This window comes from Homalodisca vitripennis, chromosome 3, assembly GCF_021130785.1.
Source record: "Homalodisca vitripennis isolate AUS2020 chromosome 3, UT_GWSS_2.1, whole genome shotgun sequence".
In the NCBI taxonomy this organism is placed as follows: Eukaryota; Metazoa; Arthropoda; class Insecta; order Hemiptera; family Cicadellidae; genus Homalodisca; species Homalodisca vitripennis.
Genome location: NC_060209.1, coordinates 156,196,349 through 156,220,199, shown reverse-complemented (window position 1 = coordinate 156,220,199; position 23,851 = coordinate 156,196,349). Strand labels below are relative to the sequence as shown.

The 23,851-nt window shown below is 34.5% G+C and overlaps 1 protein-coding gene across 1 annotated transcript in view; it reads left to right on the top strand.

The window, feature by feature from the left end:
• The first annotated feature begins 1,894 nt into the window (after nucleotides 1–1,894).
• Nucleotides 1,895–23,851, top strand: part of LOC124357690 — a 59,410-nt gene continuing 37,453 nt past the window's right edge. The window contains exons 1-3 of the mRNA XM_046809681.1: nucleotides 1,895–2,105; nucleotides 13,956–14,124; nucleotides 18,305–18,411. Coding sequence (XP_046665637.1) covers nucleotides 14,053–14,124; nucleotides 18,305–18,411 — 179 coding nt within the window. The 5' untranslated portion in view covers nucleotides 1,895–2,105; nucleotides 13,956–14,052. The remainder of the gene's footprint in view (nucleotides 2,106–13,955; nucleotides 14,125–18,304; nucleotides 18,412–23,851) is intronic.

Below are 23,851 nucleotides of genomic sequence, written 5' to 3'. Positions count from 1 at the left end.
TTTACCAATGTTTTCAAATCAAATGACGCCTTTGTAAAAAACGAAGAGGAAAATATACACGAGTATTTAGATTCTCCACTTCAACTCGATTTCCCGTTATGAACATTTAAACCATCTGAAGTTCGCTCAGTTATAACTCACAATTGTAATCCTCATAAGGTCTCCTGGCTATGACTCTGTTACTGGAAAAATACTGAAAGAACTTCCAAGAAAAGCTATTATATTCTTAACGTTCTTATTTAACGCCATACTGAGACTAGAACACATACCCGTTCAATTTAAAAGAGCCCATAATTGTCATCCCAAAGCCAAGGGAGCCCCTCACCCAGCTGACCGCATACAGACCAATAAGTCTCGTACACGTTATTTCAAAACTGTTTAAAAAGCTTCTTCTGAGAAGACTACAATCATTAATCTCTGAAGATTCTGTAATACCTGCTCACCAAGTTGATTTTAGGCGAAAAAATGGCACAATACAACAAGTCCATAGAATAGTTGAAATGATACGGGAGTGTTTAGAAAATAAAAGTTATTGTTTGGCTACCTTTTTAGATGTCAGTCAAGCGTTTAATAAGGTGGCATACAAGTCAAGCGGCACACTGGTCTATTATACAAAATTAAGAAGTTTTTGTCTCACTCTATTTTTTTGATACTAAAATCGTATCTTTCAAACCGATCTTTTAAAATAAAATACCACGATGTTCTTACTCAGTTACATTCAATAGAATCCGGAGTTCCTCAAGGAAGTGTACTTGGTCAATTTTTACACTTACTATATCCCGCTGACCTCCCAGAAAATGAACATACTCAAATTGCAAATTTCGCAGATGGTACTGCAATCTTGTCAGTCCACAAACATTTTTTTTTTCTTAATCTCATTTAAGCCTCAGCGTCAGCTATGTCGGCTTCAAAGTGCACTGGTTTTTTGTTGTTATTACATTTTTGGACCTCCCCGGGATTCGAACCCGTGATCTTTCGGTTAGTGAGCCAAGACTATAACCACTAGTCTACGAAGGTGGACTCCACAAACATTGTGTTCGGGCATTTCATTATTTACAACAGAGCTTAGATGCAATTGCTAACTGGTTTAAGACATGGAGAATCAAAATTAACAAAAATAAATCAGCTCACATAACGTTTACGTTAAATCAAAATTCTTGTCCTCCAGTTACATTGAATGATGTTCATTTATCCCAAGTAACGGAAGTAAATTATCTGTGCATGCGTCTTACATGGAAATCCCACATTTGGACAAAGAGACAACAGCTAAATTTAAAAACAAATAAAATGAATTGATTACCGGTACTCGGATCTACATCAAAACTCAGTTTGAAGAACAAGATACTATTACATAAAACTATCCTAAAACCTGTATGGACATATGGTGTGCAGTTATGGGGCACAGCAAGCAACTTATATCTGCAGATACTTCAACTGTATCAATCAAAATTGTTAAGAAAATTGCAAAAGCACCATGGTATGTATCTAATAAAACGTTACATCAAGATTTAAACATCCCACAGTCAAAGGAGAAACAACCAAATTCAGTCGCATTTATCTTTCAATATTAGAAGATCGTCCAAACCACTTTGCGGTAAATCTACTTGATAATTCTAATAATGTGTACAGACTCCACCGAACTGCTATTCAGTATCTACTTTTTAGGTTCTTGAATTAATTATGTTAGTGTTAACGATGGTTAACATCTAACGCAATAAATTGTAATATTGTTAATGTTGTTTCTGTATATAATATTTACTTATTGTTCTTCTCAAATTGAACAGTTTGTAAATAAATAAAAAGTTGTAAAAAAATCAGCCCAATGTCTGTAATAGTGCTAGTAGGATACTAGCTGCACTGCCTTCCAAATCCTCTTATCCACGCAACCCACACTTCCCCTCAACACTCAGCCTTACTTACATGCGGAAACTGTTTGTGTTTGTTTTACTAAACTTCACTTCTTAACAATCCGTCGTGTCGTTAAGTAGTGGTGAAGTGAAGTGACGAAGGAGTGATTGCTGAGACTGTTAGTCTTTACTATTCAGGCTTATTCACTCGTTTAATCAATAGTTGATTTAAACTATTTTATCACGATGTCTTCTGAGGTAAGCAAGTGTTATTTGTCACTCATTAGAATTGTATGGTATGATTATCTTTTATAATTTGCCAAAGAAGTTATCATTTCTTAGTTTATTGCTGCGATGTATAAACTTTACCAAACCCTATGACTAAACGGATATTTTCAAAAGTCTTGTAGTATATTATAATAAAATATGTTGTATTTTTACACACTGTACTACATTTCCTCAGAATATATAGTTTATTATCTAGTTAAATCCTAAAGTATGCCCACCAGGAGGAGTTTGGAAAAAGACAATCTGATTTATTTGGTGGTAAATATTAAGATCAGCGACTACCGCTCTAATCGCCGTAATTTTTCGCATACTAACACAGGTTAACGTAATTTCACAATCAATTATTTATTTACGGCATACACCATTTTACAACAAATGTTAAATCCGATTCAACAAGAGATAAATTGATAATACAGATAAAGATAATACAGTACAACAAGCAATAATATATTTAAAGATAACAAGCAACAATTAAATAACACATACTATATGAACAATTAAAAAAATATGGCAATAATCACAGCAACGATTTATGGGAGGGTGTGTGCGAAGGGGGCGTGAGGTGTGTGTGTGTGTGTGTGTGTGTGCGTATAATATATGTATGCGTGTATAATCAAATCTAACTTGCAGTAGAATATGAAGTTTCGACAAGTAATAAAGTATCTTATAGTATATAATAACAAGCAATAAATACATTTATAATATTTAACAAGCAATAAAAAACAAGATAACAAGCAATTATAAAACTTCTTATTACAGTACAATCACAATGCCAGAATGTGTAGAGAAGAATCACTCATGCACTCAACTATTGTAACTCAACTTTTGTCATCACACTGATATGTGACCCTCTAAAGGCGTCACCAATCACTCTTCACTAACTCCATCATTTGCAGTAAGAAGGCACATGGCTTGGCTACGAAATCGAGCCACACCAGGAGAGAAAAAGTCCACAGATCCACCTATCTCATTGCTGAGTTGTAAAAGGCGTGGGAGCGTACTGCGTTGCTGGTATAACGTAGAGTACTGAAGCCTCTCAAACAAGTCCTGGGATCTTGTACGACCAGGAATGTGAAAAGGAAGCTCCAGTAACAGCTCAGGGCAGCCCACAACACCATTGATCAACTTCATGAGGAAAACTGAGTCTTGAATACTTCTACGAATGTCTAAGTCATGAAGACGGAAATGAGACTTCAGTAGTGGTACAGGGACTTCAAGGTAGTTGTATCCCATTCGGCAGCCAACAACTCTGATGAATCGGACCTGGACTCTCTCAATATCCGATATGAGAGTAGATTGATACGGAGCCCACACAGAAGAGTTGTACTCCAGGAGCGGACGCACTAGTGTCTGTCCATATATTTTAATCAAAATATGAATTTAATATTTACAGTGATGAAACAAATTATCATAACCAAAATTAGGAAAACTGAAGACGACCTTATTTGCTCCTCTCACAGTTTTGTTTCTTTACCATAATGGATTAAATTTCACATAATGGATTTTTCTGTACAAGTCCAACATGTTGAAGCCACGTAAAACATGTCTTATCTTTCAAAGCTAAGTCGTGTATTTTTCTAAAATTGACTGCCATTTTTAATAATCAAATGTTACTTATGTAAAATTGAAATATTACCTTACGTGTATTATTTGAAAGTGTTTACAGCTGTTGATATAGATTATTTAAATTAATTGTTCAAAATGATCAATCGGTATCGATTGATTATTTCGGTGTTTATGATTAAGTAATATCGTTTGCCAATTTCAATATAAAAAAACCGGGTCCGCTTATCGTACCCTACCCGGATTTTATAATATGGAACAATTCATCTATTTTTTTATATATAAAAAGTAATAATTTAATGATGAATTTAAAACTACATATATATTTATACAAAAATCAACTTGTAAAACTTACTGCTTAAACAGATGCACATGATAGACCTAACTTGCGACACAAATTACAAAAGTTATCCCCTTTGTAGTTGTGGCCATTACTTAAATACCACAAATGATTTTACATTCTTTGAATTGATTTTAAACAATATTGTTATAATACATTGAAAACCGCTAGCATAAATTGATTTTAAATAACTATAAGAAGAATGGTTTTGTATTCGATAGTTTAGGTATTTCTAATCGAGGTATTACCTATAATATATTGTCCATTTATATATTAATATTGGGTTTTTACATGATTTATTATGTTTTTTACACTTCACATAAATTTCTTTGCATTACTTTTCAATTTATATTTCTAATCAGCATCTCTAGAATTTGATATTTTACTGATAGGTACTATCTCGAGGGATGTTTTTCTTTCGTTGACATCAGCGCGGGCTACAGTGGAGGCACTCGTCTCCACCTGATAACAACTAATTCATTTGAAACTCGAAATTATGAAAAATATCCTTCATTTAGGTCAAAATTCTGCTCATTTCAGTATTATTTTTCATTTACGTTTCAAAATGAATGATATTTTTCATGACACTATTCCATCCGATGACATTATCACAAGGTCGAATCATGGTCACAAAAGGGCACGTGACGCCCAATGCAGATGTACAACATGGAAATATTGCTCCTTGCGTGAAAAGTAGTTCCATATTTTATGTTCTACAACTTCGTTATTTCTCATCTATGAGGCCTATCTATGAGGTTAAAGGCCGACCCGGAAAATCACGAATTTGACGTTAGTACCGTATTCTACATATCCTCCTGAACCAAAATATATATAGTTATGGGGTGCAAATGACAAATAACATGGTTTTTTGGGGGTTATGTACATAAAATAATTAAGTTTTTTATGTTCTGTTTGTGTGCTGTGCGTCTCGATATCTGTGTACAATGTTATCTGAGCGTTCCGGGGCTGTGATCCAGTGATTCACAAGGTATCATGTACTGTAGTTCGGGATCGAGTGAGTGGTTGTCAATCATGGATCAACCATCCACTAGTTCGACGAATCGTAGTGAATTGTGTGTGTCGGAGTGTTTTGTCAGGTATGTTTAGGGGTTTACGTTTTGATCGAAACGAGATTATTTCTGTAATTGGTTCGTGTTTCTCTATTATTGTCCATTTTATATATTAATATTGGGTTTTTACATGATTTATTACGTTTTTTTACACTTCACATAAATTTCTTTGCATTACTTTTCAATTTATATTTCTGATCAGCATCTCTAGAATTTGATATTTTACTGATAGGTACTATCTCGAGGGATGTTTTTCTTTCGTTGACATCAGCGCGGGCTACAGTGGAGGCACTCGTCTCCACCCGATAACAACTAATTCATTTGAAACTCGAAATTATGAAAAATATCCTTCATTTAGGTCAAAATTCTGCTCATTTCATTATTATTTTTCATTTACGTTTCAAAATGAATGATATTTTTCATGACACTATTCCATCCGATGACATTATCACAAGGTCGAATCATGGTCACAAAAGGGCACGTGACGCCCAATGCAGATGTACAACATGGAAATATTGCTCCTTGCGTGAAAAGTAGTTCCATATTTTATGTTCTACAACTTCGTTATTTCTCATCTATGAGGCCTATCTATGAGGTTAAAGGCCGACCCGGAAAATCACGAATTTGACGTTAGTACCGTATTCTACATATCCTCCTGAACCAAAATATATATAGTTATGGGGTGCAAATGACAAATAACATGGTTTTTGGGGGTTATGTACATAAATAATTAAGTTTTTTATGTTCTGTTTGTGTGCTGTGCGTCTCGATATCTGTGTACAATGTTATCTGAGCGTTCCGGGGCTGTGATCCAGTGATTCACAAGGTATCATGTACTGTAGTTCGGATCGAGTGAGTGGTTGTCAATCATGGATCAACCATCCACTAGTTCGACGAATCGTAGTGAATTGTGTGTGTCGGAGTGTTTTGTCAGGTATGTTTAGGGGTTTACGTTTTGATCGAAACGAGATTATTTCCTGTAATTGGTACGTGTTCTCTATTATTGTCCATTTATATATTAATATTGGGTTTTTACATGATTTATTACGTTTTTTTACACTTCACATAAATTTCTTTGCATTACTTTTCAATTTATATTTCTGATCAGCATCTCTAGAATTTGATATTTTACTGATAGGTACTATCTCGAGGGATGTTTTTCTTTCGTTGACATCAGCGCGGGCTACAGTGGAGGCACTCGTCTCCACCCGATAACAACTAATTCATTTGAAACTCGAAATTATGAAAAATATCCTTCATTTAGGTCAAAATTCTGCTCATTTCATTATTATTTTTCATTTACGTTTCGAAATGAATGACATTTTTCATGACACTATTCCATCCGATGACGTTATCACAAGGTCGAATCATGGTCACAAAAGGGCACTTGACGCCCAATGCAGATGTACAACATGGAAATATTGCACGTTGCGTGAAAAGTAGTTCCATATTTTATGTTCTACAACTTCGTTATTTCTCATTTCCACCCTAAGTAAAACCCTACATTGTTTTGTTCAGTAAAATAATTCCAAAAAGTTAATAACGCGAAACTCGTATTTTGCCACTCCGGCTGTTACTTTCACAATTACCCTAATCGATAATTTGGTTCATTTATTCGATTGTAGTGGTGGTAGCTTATTATACTGCATCCCATTGCGTAGTTTTTTTTCTAAGGTCGGTTTGTCCCTTTCTTAGTCCTAAAAGGACTTTTGCGCCTCCCTTCCTTAAATTTGTGTCCTCAAAGTGCGAGGCTTTTGCAGAAGCCTATCAGATATGAGGGCTCGTGTTCTCTGATATCGTGGGGGCTGAGGAGATATGCTCCCAGGAATCTTTTCCGAGTTTCTAAGGTGGCAGGACAATCTAACCAAATATGCTCTGCTGATTCCTCCTCTTCTCCACAGAGTCTACATTCGTCAGTCTGACTAAGGCCCACCCTCATAAGATGTTTCCTTAGGAGGCTATGCCCTGTCAACATCCGTAATATCAGTCTTATATCCTCCTTACTCTGATCCAAGAGAGCTCCCCACCCTTTAACCCTTTCCGGGCCAGGAGGCAATATATTGCCGCCATAGATCGTGTCTGAAAAGTGCCGGGTGGCAATATATTGTCTCCTTGATATTCGTCGTTTTCTTAAATAAATACGACGTCAAATGATTAAAGTTTTATGTTTTTTTATTTCCTGGTATATTTGTAGATAATTGATATGAATATAATTTTTATTTTGGAGGTCTATGCATTTTTATTTCGTAATTGTCATGTGACATTATCAGCTGACTTTATCTTTAATTGTTAATTCTTTATGCTTTAGTGTAATCGTATTATTGTATGCTGGATTCTTCCTCATTATTTTATTTTGTGGTTGTAAATATTAGTAGTTTTAGTGGTTACTTGCTTAGCTATTCTGTGTACTAGTTACAATGACTGACAGTTTGCGATCTCACGGGAGTGAAATTGTAAATAGCACATTTGTAAATAGAAAAATTTCAAATAAAATTGTGTAAATACTTCTTGGTAAATAGTGTTTTTAACTGTATTGAAACTGTTTATGGGTCCTACAATTATCTGTTTACCGGTACATCCATAATGTGAATATTTATTTTAAGTTTCTTGCAATGTAAGAGTCAGTTGCTTTACATAACACTTATAAAATGTTGCGAAATACAATTATGTGTATTAATACTAAATGTATCATAACAAATTTATTTATGAGAGAAATAACACAAAATTTTGTAAGGTTGTTCCTTTCTAAATGTATAATACAATAAAATAAATTATTTTTCCTTTTTCAGTTATTTGCAATAAAAAAATAAAAATTGTATTTGCTTAACTGTATTGAAACTGTTTATGGGTCCTACAATTATCTGTTTACCGGTACATCCATAATGTGAATATTTATTTTAAGTTTCTTGTAATGGAAGATTCAGTTGCTTTACATAACACTTATAAAATGTTGCGAAATACAATTATGTGTATTAATACTAAATGTATCATAACAAATTTATTTATGAGAGAAATAACACAAAATTTTGTATGGTTGTTCCTTTCTAAATGTATAATACAATAAAATAAATTATTTTTCCTTTTTCAGTTATTTGCAATAAAAAAATAAAAATTGTTTATGTTAGCTATTAAAACATTTTTTTTTTTAATTTTAAATTACGTAAACTACATCTATATATTTTGTTGTTGATAGTATATATCTATAAGAGTAATTTGGTGCAACTTTTAGGTAATTCTCTAATTTTTATGAAAACTTATAAATTTTAATCTAAGAGACTGCAAAATCGCTAATTTTAGCTTGGCACTTTTGACTAGTCACAAGGAGATATGAGATCTGAAAACATTTTGCAACATCTTATATTTGCTCCTGGCCCTGAAAGGGTTAATGTAAAGAGAGATAAACATTTTGGATAGTCTTAATTCTGAGGCCCTACTCCAATTAATGTTATCCTCTTTTCCCAATCTTTAACAAGAGCTTTGCTGTTGGAGAAAGCTATCCCGCAACTTGGCTCAGGCCCCACATTATGGACTCCGCTCCCTTTTTGGCGAGGATGTCTGCTTTTTCATTTCCATGAATGCCCTCATGACCCGGCACCCAACTGAGTGTTACTCTGTTATTCATTGCCAGCTCAGCTAGAGCATTCTTACATTCCCAGACTGCATTTAGTGCAGCCTGACTATCAGAAAGTATCAGGTATTTTAATCCTTTTGTCCTCATTTGTATGAGTCTTCTGGAGCGTGAGTCTATTGCCACGACTTCCGCAATAGACCGTGGCATGTTTTCCCAGGGACACTGCCATGTTAACTCCTGGTCCGTATATTCTGTATCCTGCCCCAGAGTCTAGGCGTTAACCATCTGTGTAAAACTTTAGGACTTCTTTTATAGGGTAGGTCTCCTTTTTAATGGGACTCAGATGGGCAAAAATATTTTTTTTTACCGAAAATTTTTTTTTGTGATTTTGTATTCCCTGTTTCATTCTTTTTCAGAAAATACTTCAATTAAGATTTTCTGATGGTTAGTTCTTTTTTATAGCTGTTTTTCTAAAGAATTGCAAAGAGATTTTTACTTGCAAGTACCAGAGAGCGATGGCCAATAAGGAGGCCTATGATCATAAAGATCATTTCCACCTGCCTAAAGTGGTAATGGACAAAATAAAACCAATATTTAGGGACTTGGCTTCACCAGACCTTCTAAGGAAATGTTTACACGGAGGTACACAAAACCCCAATGAATCCGTCAACAACATAATTTGGTCTCGACTTCCTAAAAATACATTTATGCTAAGGTCAACCCTTGAACTAGGTGTATATGAGGCTGTTGCTTGCTTCAATCAAGGTAATATTGTGAGATGTTTAGCTTTAACAATTAGGCTACAAGCCTGGCAACAATTTGGTCAGACAAATGAAACAGAAAGATGAGATCCGAATCCGACAAGCAGAAAATGCCATCGAGGAATTAGAAAAGAAGTGCCGGCAGAGGGCAAAATTAACCAAATTAAGACTGGAAGAGTTGCTTGAGGAAGAAGAGGATCCAGATAACCCAGCATATGCCCCTGGACACTGTAGTTTATTTTTGTATTTTTATAGATTGGTTACAATGAACTTCAAATGCGTTTTCTGTAAAACTATGTTTTTTGTTCGATAGGTACATTTTTCTCAAGAACTATTATAGCTAGCCTGTTGATTCTTTTTTTAATTTGTTCCCTAATTAATAATCTACATTTTGAATACATATTATTGCCTTATGTTCAGTATAAGGCAATAATATGTATACTTAATTTTATACATCACAGTAAATTGTAATTTTTGTGATATTTTTTGCATAAAAAGAAAAAAAAATGTCACACGTTTATCTGAAAAGATTTTTTATAACCCTGTATTAAAAATTTTAAGAAAAGTACAAGGAGCAGAATAAAAAAAAATTAACTGGCTACCATTTATAGTTTTTAAGATAATTGTACCTAAAATTCATCAAATTAACATTGCGGGGATAGGCCCATCCGACTCCCCTTAATCCATTTCTCACTTCCATCGATAGAGACAGTATATGGTTTTTCAAAGGAGTATTTCTTGACCATTGCTTCTGACACATTGGTTAGCATTTCAGCCTCAGGAAATTCCTGCATTATCTTCATGTGACCTTCTAAGGAGGTAATATTTATTACCTTTGTTCCTAGAAGCTTCATTGCACTTAGAGCGGCTGTTCTCATCACCTCCTGCCCCCGAGGAGTGTATCCCAGGACCGCTTCAATTGCTAGTGTTGGGCAGGAGCTCATCACTCCAGTAATGCTTAAGCAAGCTAGCCTTTGAAGACTTTGTAGCCTTTTAGCAGCTGTTGTTTATTCTACTTTCGGCCACCACACTACGGCAGAATATGTGACCATCGGTTTTATAATAGTTTCTTAGATCCAGTATATCATTTTTGGTTTCAATCCCCGTTTAAATCCAAATAGTCTCTTACAGGCCCCAAGGGCCATTGTCACTTTGGATGTTCTGTTCTCAATATGTGAGTTCCAAGTGAGCCTCTCATCCAGGATTATACCTAGATATTTCACTTCCTTTGTTTGGTTTATTCTGAATCTGTTCAGGACAGGTTGTGTAAGCTGAAACCTTTTTTTCTTTTTACCTTGGTCCTTTTCACTGTAGTCTTGAAGACTAGGGAATCATCAAAATCAATCTTGATGTCACCGATGGTATCATGTCATGTGTATGTGTTTGTGTGTTGGTTTGTTAGTCAGGAATAGTGTTCAAAAAATTTGTTTATGTTGTAGTAGAGTTTAGTTAAGAGATATTCTTTGAGTTGTTTCAGTAAAGCTTTAGTGTTGATTATATATTTCAAGTTTTTTGGAAGTATATTAAAAAGTTTAGAGCTGTCATAATTTGTGGTGTTTTGCTGGTTTTGGTTAGTCTATGTTGTGGAATGTTAAAGTTTATTTTGGTGTTTCTTATTTATGGATATCATTTCTAAGTTTGGGTGGGTTTAATTTGACTGCTTCTAGGATATAGAGGGCTGGGAGAGTTAGGATCCGATTTGATATGAAAAAAGGCTTGCAGTGTTCTTGAGGATGTAGTGACTCTAAAATTCTCAGTGCTCTTTTTTGTAGGATGCATACTTTTTAAAGGGGTAACATGTCTGGAAAAGAGTTTATGTAAATTATAAAAAATAGCGATCCGAGGATTGGGTCTTGTTTTCTAGGTGGTCTATTTTAACTTGCTGTACTCTATTTGTAAAGTAACTATTAATCCATTTTATGGCATCTCTTTTAATTTTAAGTTGTTGTAATTTTTTCATTAAGATGTTTCTGTCTAGGCTATCAATGGCCTTTTGGAGGTCTAAAAAGATTCCCGAAGGTATTTGTTTGTTTTCAAAGAAAGATATGATGGTTTTGCAGAGTTGGTTTAAAGCTGTGTTTATAGATTTATTTTGGCGGATGCCGTGTTGTGGTGAGAGAATTTCTTGGCTGTTTATGAAATCCAAAATTTGGTTGTATATAATTTTTTCCAAGTATTTTGAGAGTGTGGGGAGTATTTAGATAGGTCTATATTTCCTTTGCAGGTTTCGGACACAGTAAAAATCCTTGGCGTTACTTTTGACAAGACGTTAACCTTCTTGAACCATGTTCAAAATATCGATCATGGTGTAATGAATAGGTTAAGAGTATTGTTTAGGTTTAAGGGGTTACTCCAGGAGGAAGTGAAACTTAAGATTGTCAAAGCTGTGGTTTTCACAGTTATTGTTTATGCTCTTCCTGTATTTGGGGGAAGATTGACCCTTGAGGGTACGCTCCTCATTGATAGGTTACAGAACTCTGCTGTAAGATTTGTGTACGGCCTGAGAAAATTTGCTCACGTTAGCCAGTATCACCGTACAGCAAGGATCCTTCCGATAAAGTGCATTTTCAAACTTCAGGTGGCTTGCCTTGTTCATAAGGTGTTGCTGACGGGAAAACCCTCTTACCTTAGGGGGATGCTACAGACCCGGGCTGAGATTAGGGACTGTCACACTCAGCAGGACGCCATGCTGGAGGTGCCCACGGTCAGGCTAGAGATGGGGAGGAATGGATTTAGATACTTTGGCCCCCAGATATACAGCAGCGTCCCTCACAGTCTAAAGGCTTATGGATATTCCTCGTTTAAAAACAATCTCAGACTGGCTTTGGAGGAGGAGTGTTTCACCCCTAAATAGCTGTTTAATGTAATGTATTATCGGTTTGATTAGTTTAATTTTGTATTTATCGGATGATGATAGATAGATTTGTATGTGCCTTGATTGAAAATTTATGACTTGAGTTATTTTGAAAAACAACAATGTAATGTTGAAAATCGCTTCAAATAAAGACATTTATTTATTTATTTCAGTTTTTTCGTCTTTTTTGTATTTGGGGTAGACTGTGGCTATTTTCATTCTTGATGGTACTATTGCTTGATCTATTGATGTGTTGATGATGTCCAGTAAGGGTGATGTGAGCTCTTGGTGGCAGTACTTAATAATTTTATTTGATATGTCGTCGTAACCAGATTTATTTTTAGGTGGTAGTTGAAAAAAATATTTTTTTTAGTTCTTGATGGTTTATCTGGCTAAAGTTGTTCAGTTCGAGTATGTTTGTATTGGTGTGTGTTAGTAGTTCATTAGTTGGGTTGGTTTCGTTGTGTAGTTGGTTTCCCTGTTTGATGAAAAAGCTGGTAAAGGTCATATTTGTTGTAGATGGGTTGATCCGTAGACCTTCCCCGTGACACCAGTTGCGTATGAGATTTAATTCTTCTTGAATTAGGCGTTGCAGCGTTTTTTTCCTTTGACCATAAGCACTAGGTTGTCCGCATAGCAGAGTAGCCTTGTTCCCCTCTTCTCTGCTTTGCTAAGAAGATCAGCTACCACCATTGCCTACAGGAGAGGAGACAGAACTCCCCCCTTGGAGCAGCCTTTCTGGGCCGTTATTGCGGCAGATTCGTCTCAGTACTAAGCCTTTACTTGTCTGCTGCTTTTTAGGAGAGCTACTGTCCATTTGACTACATCTGAGGGAAATCCAAAACGTTCCATAGCAGTCTCCATGGATTGATATGCAGCTCGGTCGAAAACTCCTTCAATGTCCATAAACACTGACTAGGGCTTCCTTTTCGTTGAAGGTGTTCTGCACCGCTTCCACTAAGCTGTGGAGAGCAGTGGTAGTTGATTTACCTTCTATATAAGCGTGTTGACTGAGACTAAGTGGATGAACAGGTAAAATTCATTCCTAATGTGTCTGTTTATTATTTTTTCCATAGTTTTCACCATGAAGGAGGTTAAGCTTATGGGTCTGTACGAGTTGGGTTGAGTCGGATCCCTGTCTTTTTCCGCACGAACACCACCAATGCTGTCCTCCAGTTTTTTTAAATATATCCTAAAGAGTAACTGCTTCTGAACAGAATGATTAAAGTATTTAATAGGATGTCCAGCCCCTCTTCAAGAGGGGCTGGAAAAACTCCATCTGCCCCAGGAGATTTAAATGGCTTAAATGATCTTATTACCCATTTAATTTTTTCCTGTGTGAACAGTCGTTTAGACCGCTGTTTGGTTTTTGCAACTTCTCGACTAGAGAATAAATATCCTCATTTTGAGTCAAGTGACCCCCTGGAAAGTGCGTCTCCAGAAGCAGTTCTAAGGTCTCCTTCCTGTTCACTGTAAGGTCTCCGTTGGCCTTTACTAAGGACCCCATTGGGAGGGAGTACGTTAAAAATGGCTTAAAAATGTAGCTTTAACATTTTTGTAATAACTGTATTTTATTTCACTTTATTAATTTGTTATATCAAAATGTCTTGTTATTTTCTGGACAGCCCTCTTATTACAATCAGATAATGACCTGGTTACAGAGTAATACTATGAAAATGGAGAAAATACAAATGCAGAGTTGGGATGCGTTGGCAACCACTTTGCGGAGTGTCAATACTAAACATCTTGATATGAGGAATGTCCGGATTTCTGAAAAAACCTGAGGTTCGCAAGACCTGGAGGAGTGATTGTGTCAAAGCTCTTAGTAAGGTTAGTATATACATTATTTACTTCAATGTATATTAATTAGGTAAACAAAATTCAATTGATATTTTCCAGCTGTATTAACCTAACAACACATGTACTTCTTCCATTAAATGTAATTGTTCAGATTTCATCTTCCCTCCACCATACTTTTACAAACACAATTTAAAAATTTTTTAATATACAGCAGTCTTAACTATTACTACCATGTTTTGAGCAGTTTAGGCATTTGTTGTGAAAACACTAAGTTTAGTAAGTTAAACAAACTGATTTTAAAACCAACATGAAACTGGCCATTGATTCCATTTATAGAAAGAATGAGTATCCGGACCTAGTTCCTAACTGAATTGTGTTTATAAACTTGTGGATTAGTTTCAATTAGTCAAATAATTACAACATATTAGCACTATCACACAACTATTTATGAATAAACATAGTAAAGCACTTCGTAAAATATCAACGTAACCATTCCAGAACTCGTGTACGATACAAAACACTTGGCATCAGAGTAGTTTGAATAATTTCCAAGATTGCACCACCAATTAAACAGCTATCTTCTAGATATTTATAACACAGAACACCAAGTAACACAAAATAATAGTTGATACAACAAAAATAAAACTGCTGATAATATGAAAACGAGTATACTCAAGCGTGGCGTTTGTTCACAAAACCATAGTTGCACAGCATATCTAGAGTGTGGCGATTAAAAGGTTAAATATCTTTACCATTGTATTTCAAAAACTCGTTTCCAGGATAAAGGGAGTTGTCAAGTAATATTTGCTTTAGTGCTTTTATAAATTTTATTTTTTCTCTAATGAAATACACAGCTATTTTCGGGACTTAAGAATGAATATATAGGTTTATTTAGTAGATATTTTTTAAGTTTAGTTTTGAAATTATTAGTGTTGTAGTTATTTTTCAACTCAATCGGTAAATGATTTAGAAACTTTTTCCCCATGTATGAGGTTTTCTTTTTATAAAATTCCAAGTAATGAGAATCATTAGATCTATTAAACCGTGTGTTATATTCATGTTTTCTTTCTGTTAAGGCAAGATTGGAGAAATGTACAACATAATTTATAGTTTCAAGTATGTAAAGATTGTAGACAGTAAATATTTGGAGTTCCCTAAAAATATGCGTAACTGAATCTCTTCTCTTTAATTTCTTTATAATTCTAATAGCTTGCTTTTGTTTAACTAGAATTTTGTCTAAATTATGTGATGTTGTAGCTCCATAAATAGCTATACTGTAAGCAATGTGAGAATTTATGAGAGCATAATAATAATATAATATAGTAGGCTATGTATTGAATGTGTATGCAAAGTATTATCAATATCGGCTCGTACATTTTTGAGGTACAGCACCTCTATAGGGTTTAGCACGCCATCCTGTAAAATCAGTATAGTCCCGAAAATAGCCACTGCGAATGAAAATTATTATAATTGAAGTATTGCTTTCTTCATTTTAAACCTGTATGTGTAGTTTTGGAATTTCAGTTAAGCAGATTCTACAGATACTGTCCTGTATGTTTTCTATTTGTCTTCAAATAATTAAATTAATGTAGTTTTGTACAAAGGACTGGTTCAGGAACTAGGTTAGGAGTAGTTCATGAACCAGGTTAGGATTAATCCCAGAGGATTAGTTCTTTCTATTGATTGAATCTATGGGCGATTTCACACTGCTGATTTTACAAACATTCCCATTTGTAAAAGTATATGTTTCACTTTTATACATAATAAAATATAATTAACTCAAACTATTTTAAATGTTATAACTTGTTATTGTCAACAATTTTAAGCATAAGGATATTTTTAATTTGAATTAGTCATTTTTTTGTCTGACTTGAGATGGTGACCTATAAGTTTCACTGTTAATTTTTTTCCTAAGACCTTTAAAACAATCTGTCACTTAATGGAGGTTTACTAAATCAAGAAGTGCAATTTTGTACCGTACAGAGGTATAGAGAGTTTGGTTTTTCTAGTTTTAGTCATTAAAAAGTTAATATGGTGTATTCACACTTTTTATTCGTCTCTTATGTAGTAAAATCCCGGTTAGATCAAAATAAAGAAGGAACACCTGTTTCAGATATGAATTTTTCAGTTGACTGATCTAAAAATACTAGGATGGATTCTCAAGGCTAATGAAATATGTACAAAATAGTTTCAGTAAGTTATACTTTGTTTTTATTTACGTTTAAACTTTTGTTATCGTAATATATAGCATTACTGATTACTATACAGATTGTTATATATTATTAAAGTTCTGTAAGTTTTTTTTATTGTTTCTCACACTTTGAGCGAGCAGCGATGACTAGTGTTGACTCACTGCACTGTTTCACAAATTTAAAGGCAACATACAACAACACAACTTATTTTGTTTCTGATTTAATTAAAAAGTTTATCATTAAAACAATTTCTTGTTAAATTAATGAGAAACAATAAGAATAATAACTGCTGACAGAGCAATAAATCTTGACTTACTTTCAGTGCAGTATATCCGTCGCCACCTGTTACTTTGCAGACTCTGTCATCAATCTAATCTGGTTGGGAGTTTTCAGCCAGGTCAACATCTTTCAATACTGTATCTAAAAAATCTGGATCTGTGAGTTAATCACACTCATCCACAATGATCCATTCATCTTAGTAGATCCATTCATCTTACTAACTTATCATTTCATGTATTCGCATCCAAGAATTCTATTGACCATCTCTGTTACTATTTAAAAACTTTGTTTCTTCTTCATCTAGTCTATCATAAAGTTTTCTCTACCATCTTTGAAGAGTTTCAGTTTTTTTTTTTAATCCCAAGCCTCCTGTGCACACATATAAATAACATGTTTCATGTGTACTGACTGGAGCGTTCCCATTCATCCATTTGTGTTTTGCAGGATGATTTGCAGTAACAGTGGTCATTTGAATGTTTCTATTACTGGACACACGAAACATACCTGTTCTATTATTATTCTGTTTGCTAATGTTTGTTTGTGCTGAATTAGACTAGTAACATTTGGAGGAAGGAGCTGAACAACAATATTGCCACTTTTTAATTCACTAGGATGTGTGCACAATTTCATGATCAATAATGTAAAGTTTCTGGGTAAATCTTTTCCAATTAAATACTTTTTTCAATAAAATTTTCATCACAAACTAATGGGAAAAAACCATTCTTCAAATAGCCTAGAGAACATCAAGTACTTTTTTGTGCTTTATAAAAACAGTTAAAGCATTTGGTGCAATATTTTCTAACACTCAAGGGGTTTTTTTTAATTACATGTAGCAGTCAATGAGGGCCAGAAGCATTTGGAAAAAAACTGTGATGCGTTCTTTTTTCATTTTGTGAGGGGATAGACATTTTAATTGCTGAGACTAGGAATTTCTAAAACAACATTTTAAAATTAATGCCTGTTTCGTTTATATTGTAAGCCTTGGGTGTAATCTTCGAACTCTGCTTTGAAAACGTGTACTGCATCAGCAGACAACTTTTCTCCATATTAGTTCAGTTGATGAGTGCATATTGTTTTTTAAACCTTTCAAGTCATCCAGAGCTATCACAAATTGTAAATTTTTTCAAAATCTGATGGTTTGATTGTTTCTATTAGAATTTCAGCTTGCATAGTGAATTTAGGATTAGATTTCACACTCTTTGAAACTGTACAAAATCCAACTCCAATGTAAATGTTTTCAGGACATTCCATTTTTAAACTTCTTGACAGTAGATAGTTTATCCATAAAAGAAAATTATAACTCGCTTCTGCTTGAAAGACATCTTCAAAACATCTTACAGAGTACAGAACTTAAACACACACACACACACAGCAATAGAAAAATACAATGTTAGAAAAAGCAGATTTTGCCATTTTGTGTTTAGACTCTTACATTACTGGTACACTTATACATTAATAGCTACTGTAGTGACTGACGTAATGTTGGCAGGAGATGAGTAATAGCAGTGGCATGAGTGAAGGCTGTGACGCAGCTAGGGGTGGTAAGGTAAGGGAAGGAGAGGGTGAATTATATCAAGGACACGTTATTTGCTCAGCCATTTGCTTCATTCACTTCTGCACAAAGATCGAGGGTAAACCTAGTTTTATGTTGTATATAAACTATTTCAATCGTTTTCATTCATGGGACTGTTACGGTTTTGACATGAGTTTCGTTAACTGAGGTTTTATCTGGCTGACAGGTAAATACGATGGTGAAGTTAGATCTGTGTCGCTGCTCCTCGGATTTTCTGGATGAGATTGTTGCCGTCTGTCCACAGCTGGAGTACATATCGGCTAAAGCTATCAAGTCAGTAACATAGGTTACTAAATATTTATATTAATTAAATACACTAAATAATATATTTCACAATATTTACTAATTAAATTTATTTATTTAAATTTTATATTGATAAAAATTTGTTTAGTATTTTATAACTTTTTAATTATTTTTTCATTCTGCATGTCATATCTGCATGTTTCAAAATCTATATACAAGTAAATAATGATCACAAAAGAACCATTCTTTCTATTTCTAATTAATTTTCATGTAATCTGTAAAACTTTGGCAAGAGTTACATATTTAATTAGAAAATTAAAATTCTGCATCATATGCTAACAACAGCCTATTAGCATGTTCGCTTTCTTTTTCCACCCTCATTTAACGTATTGAATTTCGTTGTGAGGAATTTTTGTTAATGCAATTAAAGCATTTGTGTGGCAAAAAAAGCATTAAGAATTATAAAAGCTTCTGATAAAGTATATTGCCATTCACTATTCAAAGAACTACAAATTATGACCATGCCAGGTAACTATTTATATTTATGTTTTCTAAAATTTAAAAAATATTTTGAAAAGTATTATTCCTGACATGATATTCATAAATATGATACTATAAACAAGGATAAATTGGATATGTTAAATGTTAGATTAGAAAAAAACTAGAAAAAGTCACAAAAGGTATAACCCACCTGACAAAGAGGGTAGATTCCAATCCTCGAAAGGTTGTGTTATTAAGTGTCTCGACGTGATTGATGATCTCAAGGTGGAGAATTTGCAGCTACATGAGCTAGAGCAAGTTAAGCAGGAGCTCTGCGATGTGCAATAATATTTACGTAGAAATACGGTTGACATACAAGGTGTGCCCGAGAATAAGTCCGAGAATGTGTTTGAAGTTATAAAGATGGTGGCAAAAGTTCTGCGGTTCGACCTCAAGCCAGAAATGATTGATGCGGTGCACAAACTCGTGGGCAGTAGCGGCACGTCGAGATCACGGAGCATCATCCTCAAGTTTGTTCGGCACGGGGATTGTGATGAGCTGTTGCAGCTTACAAAAGTCAAGCGTGGGTTTCCGGCATCAGAACTCGACTTCTTATCCAAAAACAAAGTTTTCGTGAACCTGTCACTTTCGAAGGCCTTCAGGGAACTGCTCTACCACTCCAAGTGCGCAGTGAGGGAGGGTCAATTGAGGTTCGCCTGGTACAGCGACGGGAAGGTGTTGGTCTGCAAGAGTGACGGTCAGCCGGCGATCCACATAACTTCTAAGCAACAACTGCAGGATCTGCAATGTGGTGGGACTTCCTAAAAGCAGCAATCTTCATAATTTATCATGTGGTATTTATGTAAACTACTATTTTAGTGTTTGTTTTCGTGTTTTAAAATATGTTTTGTTTTATTATGGTTAAAAATGGTTAGCAATAGTTTAATTTATTATCAGAATGTTAGGGATTTAAAATGTAAAGTGAACTCATTTTTAGTAATATTTTAAGTTTAGAGTTTGATATAGTGAGTCTCACAGAGACATGGCTTGATGATTCTGTTTATAGTTCTGAGTTATTCACGGATGAGTGGTCAGTTTGGAGGAGTGATGGTACAGACTGTGTGCGGGGGTGCGGAGTGCTAGTCGCAGAAAGGGACCACTTCCGCCATTCTTAGATAACAAAAATATTTCAGTATTGTAGCTTAAGTTGATTAACCCCACCGGTTTCAGTTTCTATTTATGTACAGTATACATACTGCCAAACTCAAGCTTAGTCACTTACAACTCATTCTTTCAGTCATTAGAAATTAGGTTTTTTGTTAATGATAGAATTTTAATTATAGGCGTCTTTAATCTTTCTTTAATTGAAAATAGTAAATTTAAATTTTCAAGCGGAGGAGATCTACACAGAGTTTTCATGAGTTTTTACAGTTTTATAATTTTAGTTTTTATAATGATATTGTGAATATCAATAATAGGACCTTAGATTTAGTCATGAGTAATTTTAAAAGTTTGCCAGTGGAAAGTTCCAGTGATTCTTTGGTTCCTGTGGATAACCATCATCCAGTTTTAGCAATTAGACTGGTATTGACAAAAGGCAGATGGCGTGCCGTTCCGCCTAATGAAATTAGATATAACTTTTCTAGAGTAGATTTTTTCCAGCTGTATACGTTTCAAAACGCTAATTGGAACCGCGTCCTAGAGCCGAACGATGCTAATGAATCAGTTGCTTGTTTCTACGAAATTCTATATTCTTGTTTAAATCAACATACAAGTGTGCGTAGGCAGTGTTCATCGAAATATCCTTCCTGGTATACTTCAGACATAATATTTAAGATAAAAGAGAAGAAAGAAATTTATTTTAGCTATTTAAAAATCTAGTTCATTTAGAGAAGTTTCGGCAGTGTAGAACAACACTCAAGCTTATGTTAAACAGTCTTATGGCAATTATGTACGTAAATCAGAAGAATCACTTACTTGTGAGTGATTCTAAAAAGTTTTGGAGTTTCATTAATTAAAAAAAATTCCAAAATAAATCCTATGGGTCAGTGGTTTGTCTGGGAAAATGAAACGTTTGATGATGGTTTGAGCGCAGCAACTGGGTTCGCTCAATTTTTCGGTTTGGTTTACGACTGCGGGTAGTTCTTGGACCCAGACATGGTTAATAAATCTCCTGTCATGAATGGAGTTAATAATTTTAATTTACGTTCCATTTCTGTGAGCGAGGTTTCTGCCGCGATTCGAAAACTTTCGTCTAAACGTTCATACGGGCCTGATTTGATTCCTAATTACACTATCAAAGGTTGTTCAGAATTTGTTAAGAAATCATATTTTTCATATTTTTGTCATATTTTTAACCTATGTTTAGCTAAGAAGTGTTTTCCGGATCGTTGGAAGATCACTAAAATAATTCCAATATTAAAGAAGGGTAACCGATTTTAAATTCCCAATTATAGACCCGTAGCTATTTTATTTATTCCAGCTAAAGTGTTTGAACTAATAATTTTTAATCATGTATCTTTCATATGAAACAATATATCAGCATGGTTTTATGCTTTCGCGTTCTATAAGTACAAATCTGGTGAATTTTGTTAATTTTACTTCTTCAGCTTTGGACTCAAGGTATCAAGTCAATGTTGTTTATACGGACATGTCAAAAGCGTTCAATAAGGTAGACCATTTTATTCTTTTGAAGAAAATGAACTACTATGGATTTTCAGCTGAAATTATAGAAATTATTTTTATCTCTTACCTTAAAAATAGACGGCAGTTTGTTTCCTTCTAGGATACAAGTCCCATTCCATCCTAGCCCCTTCTAGAGTTCCTCAAGGCAGTAATTTAGGTCCTCTCTGTTTTAATATATTTATTAATGATCTTACCTACATTCTAAGAAGTAATTTTCTGTTGTATGCAGATGACTTAAAAATTTTTTCATTAGTCAAACTACCATCTGATTGTGCAATTATACAAAACGACTTGAATTCACTTAATCAGTGGTGTAGCTGCAATAAATTGATGTTAAACCTATCTAAGTGTTTGACTATGACATTCTATAGAATGTTACATCCAGTTTTATTTCCATATAATATCGATGGCACAGTTTTAGAAAGAGTTGGAAGATTCAGAGATTTGGGAGTTATAATGACATCAGATTTGCAGTTTATCAATATGAGCATATTGTCAATACGGTCAGTAGGTCCCTCAGCACACCTGGATTTATAACTCGAACTTGCAGTTTGTTTCAATATCCACATACTTTTCTAACTTTTTAGAAGTCATTAGTTAGATCAAAACTTGAGTTTGCAAGTATTGTCTGTCCCCTCATTCAGCTTTGTATATTGAAATGATTGAAAGAGTTCAGAAAGGTTTTTTAAGAACTTTGTATTTTAAGGTATTTGAATTCCGTATTTATCCTATTTATACAGTCAGATATATAGAGCTATTAGAGATGTTTAAGTTCCTTGTTTGGATGTAAGGTGAAAGGTCGCAAGCTTTGTTTTTCTTAAGGGTGTCATGTCTGGGTCCGTGGACGACCCCGAGCTGCTGACGGGTGTGCCGTGGCACGTGCCAAGACGAGGAGGCCAAGCAAGTAGGTTGCTTTATGTGGATTATGCTGGAACGGTGGGGCATGCCACTTCGCCAATGTTGACGGCATTTAATTTACTAAACAATGTTGCCGATAGTTTAGATATATCTTTAAAAACTATGGATTTTTAGAGAAAATGTTTTAATATTATTTCGCAAACCTTATAAATGTAGTAATATTTTTTATTTTTTTAGCTCTAGTATATTTAAAATACAGTATAATATGTATATTTATATAAATTGTTATTATAAAATTAATTACTATATTGTAATATATGTATATTTTATGATAAAAGTAATAAGTTTATATAGAATCTTTGAGCATTGGAAAAAAGGTTTATTACACTATCACTAGTATAAACGAATACAACATTTCTAATAAAATGTTGGACACTTAAACACTTAGGACACTAGAGATTTAAATTTTTAGGCTACTGTTAGTTATTTACAGTATTAACCAAAATAAACAGTACTGAAATGGTAGATAATATTTATTACGGTAAACACAGTAATATTACATATAGATTTTACCAATAAATACAAGTCAAAGGAAGCAAAATCGGTTAAACTCGGGTATTAATATGTTCAATATGACCCCCGTTCAGTTTGAGGCAACACTCGTAACGTTCTTGTAAGTTTTGCATCATTTTTATGAATAGGAGATGTTCTATTCTCCTAATACACATGGTTAATTTTTCTTTGAGTTCAATGATGATAGATGGTGGGTCCTCGCAGAAAATGTTCTCTTTCAACATTCCCCAGACGTAGGCGTCTGGTGTTATAAGATCGGGGGAGTGGGCTGGGTAAGGAAAGTTTGTTCTAAGGGAGATGAGACGGTTGCCAAAGGTTTTTTGGAGGAAAGCAATGTTGTTAACGGCAGTGTGACTGGTTGCGCCATCTTGCTGAAACCACTGTGAATTTAACGGCAGGTTTCGTACACGACAAAATCCCCTACGGTCTCTCCCAAAACAATCAAGAATGGCCCTATATCGGTTACTGATTTACAGTAAGAGTCTCATCATTGTTGCCTTCAAAAAAGTATGGTCCCACTATACCTCTCCCCAACACAGTGCACCAAATGGTTACACGCTTACTATACTGCAGCCTCTCTACAACAATGTCAGGACGTTCAAATCCAAGGAAACGTGTTGTCTGCTTGTTTATGAAACCATTAAGGTGCACATGACATTCATCTGTAAACCATACATCACTTAGAGACTCAGGTTCTTCATAGCATACTGATAACATTGAAGCACAGTACTGAATTCTGGCTGGTTTGTTTCTACAGTTTAAAGGTTGTCCAATTTGTATCCTGTAGGGAAAACCACCAATGTTTTTGAACATTCCTTGCATTGACGTATTGCTAATATTCAGTTTAAGAGAAGCTCGCGTTAGGATTCTTTTC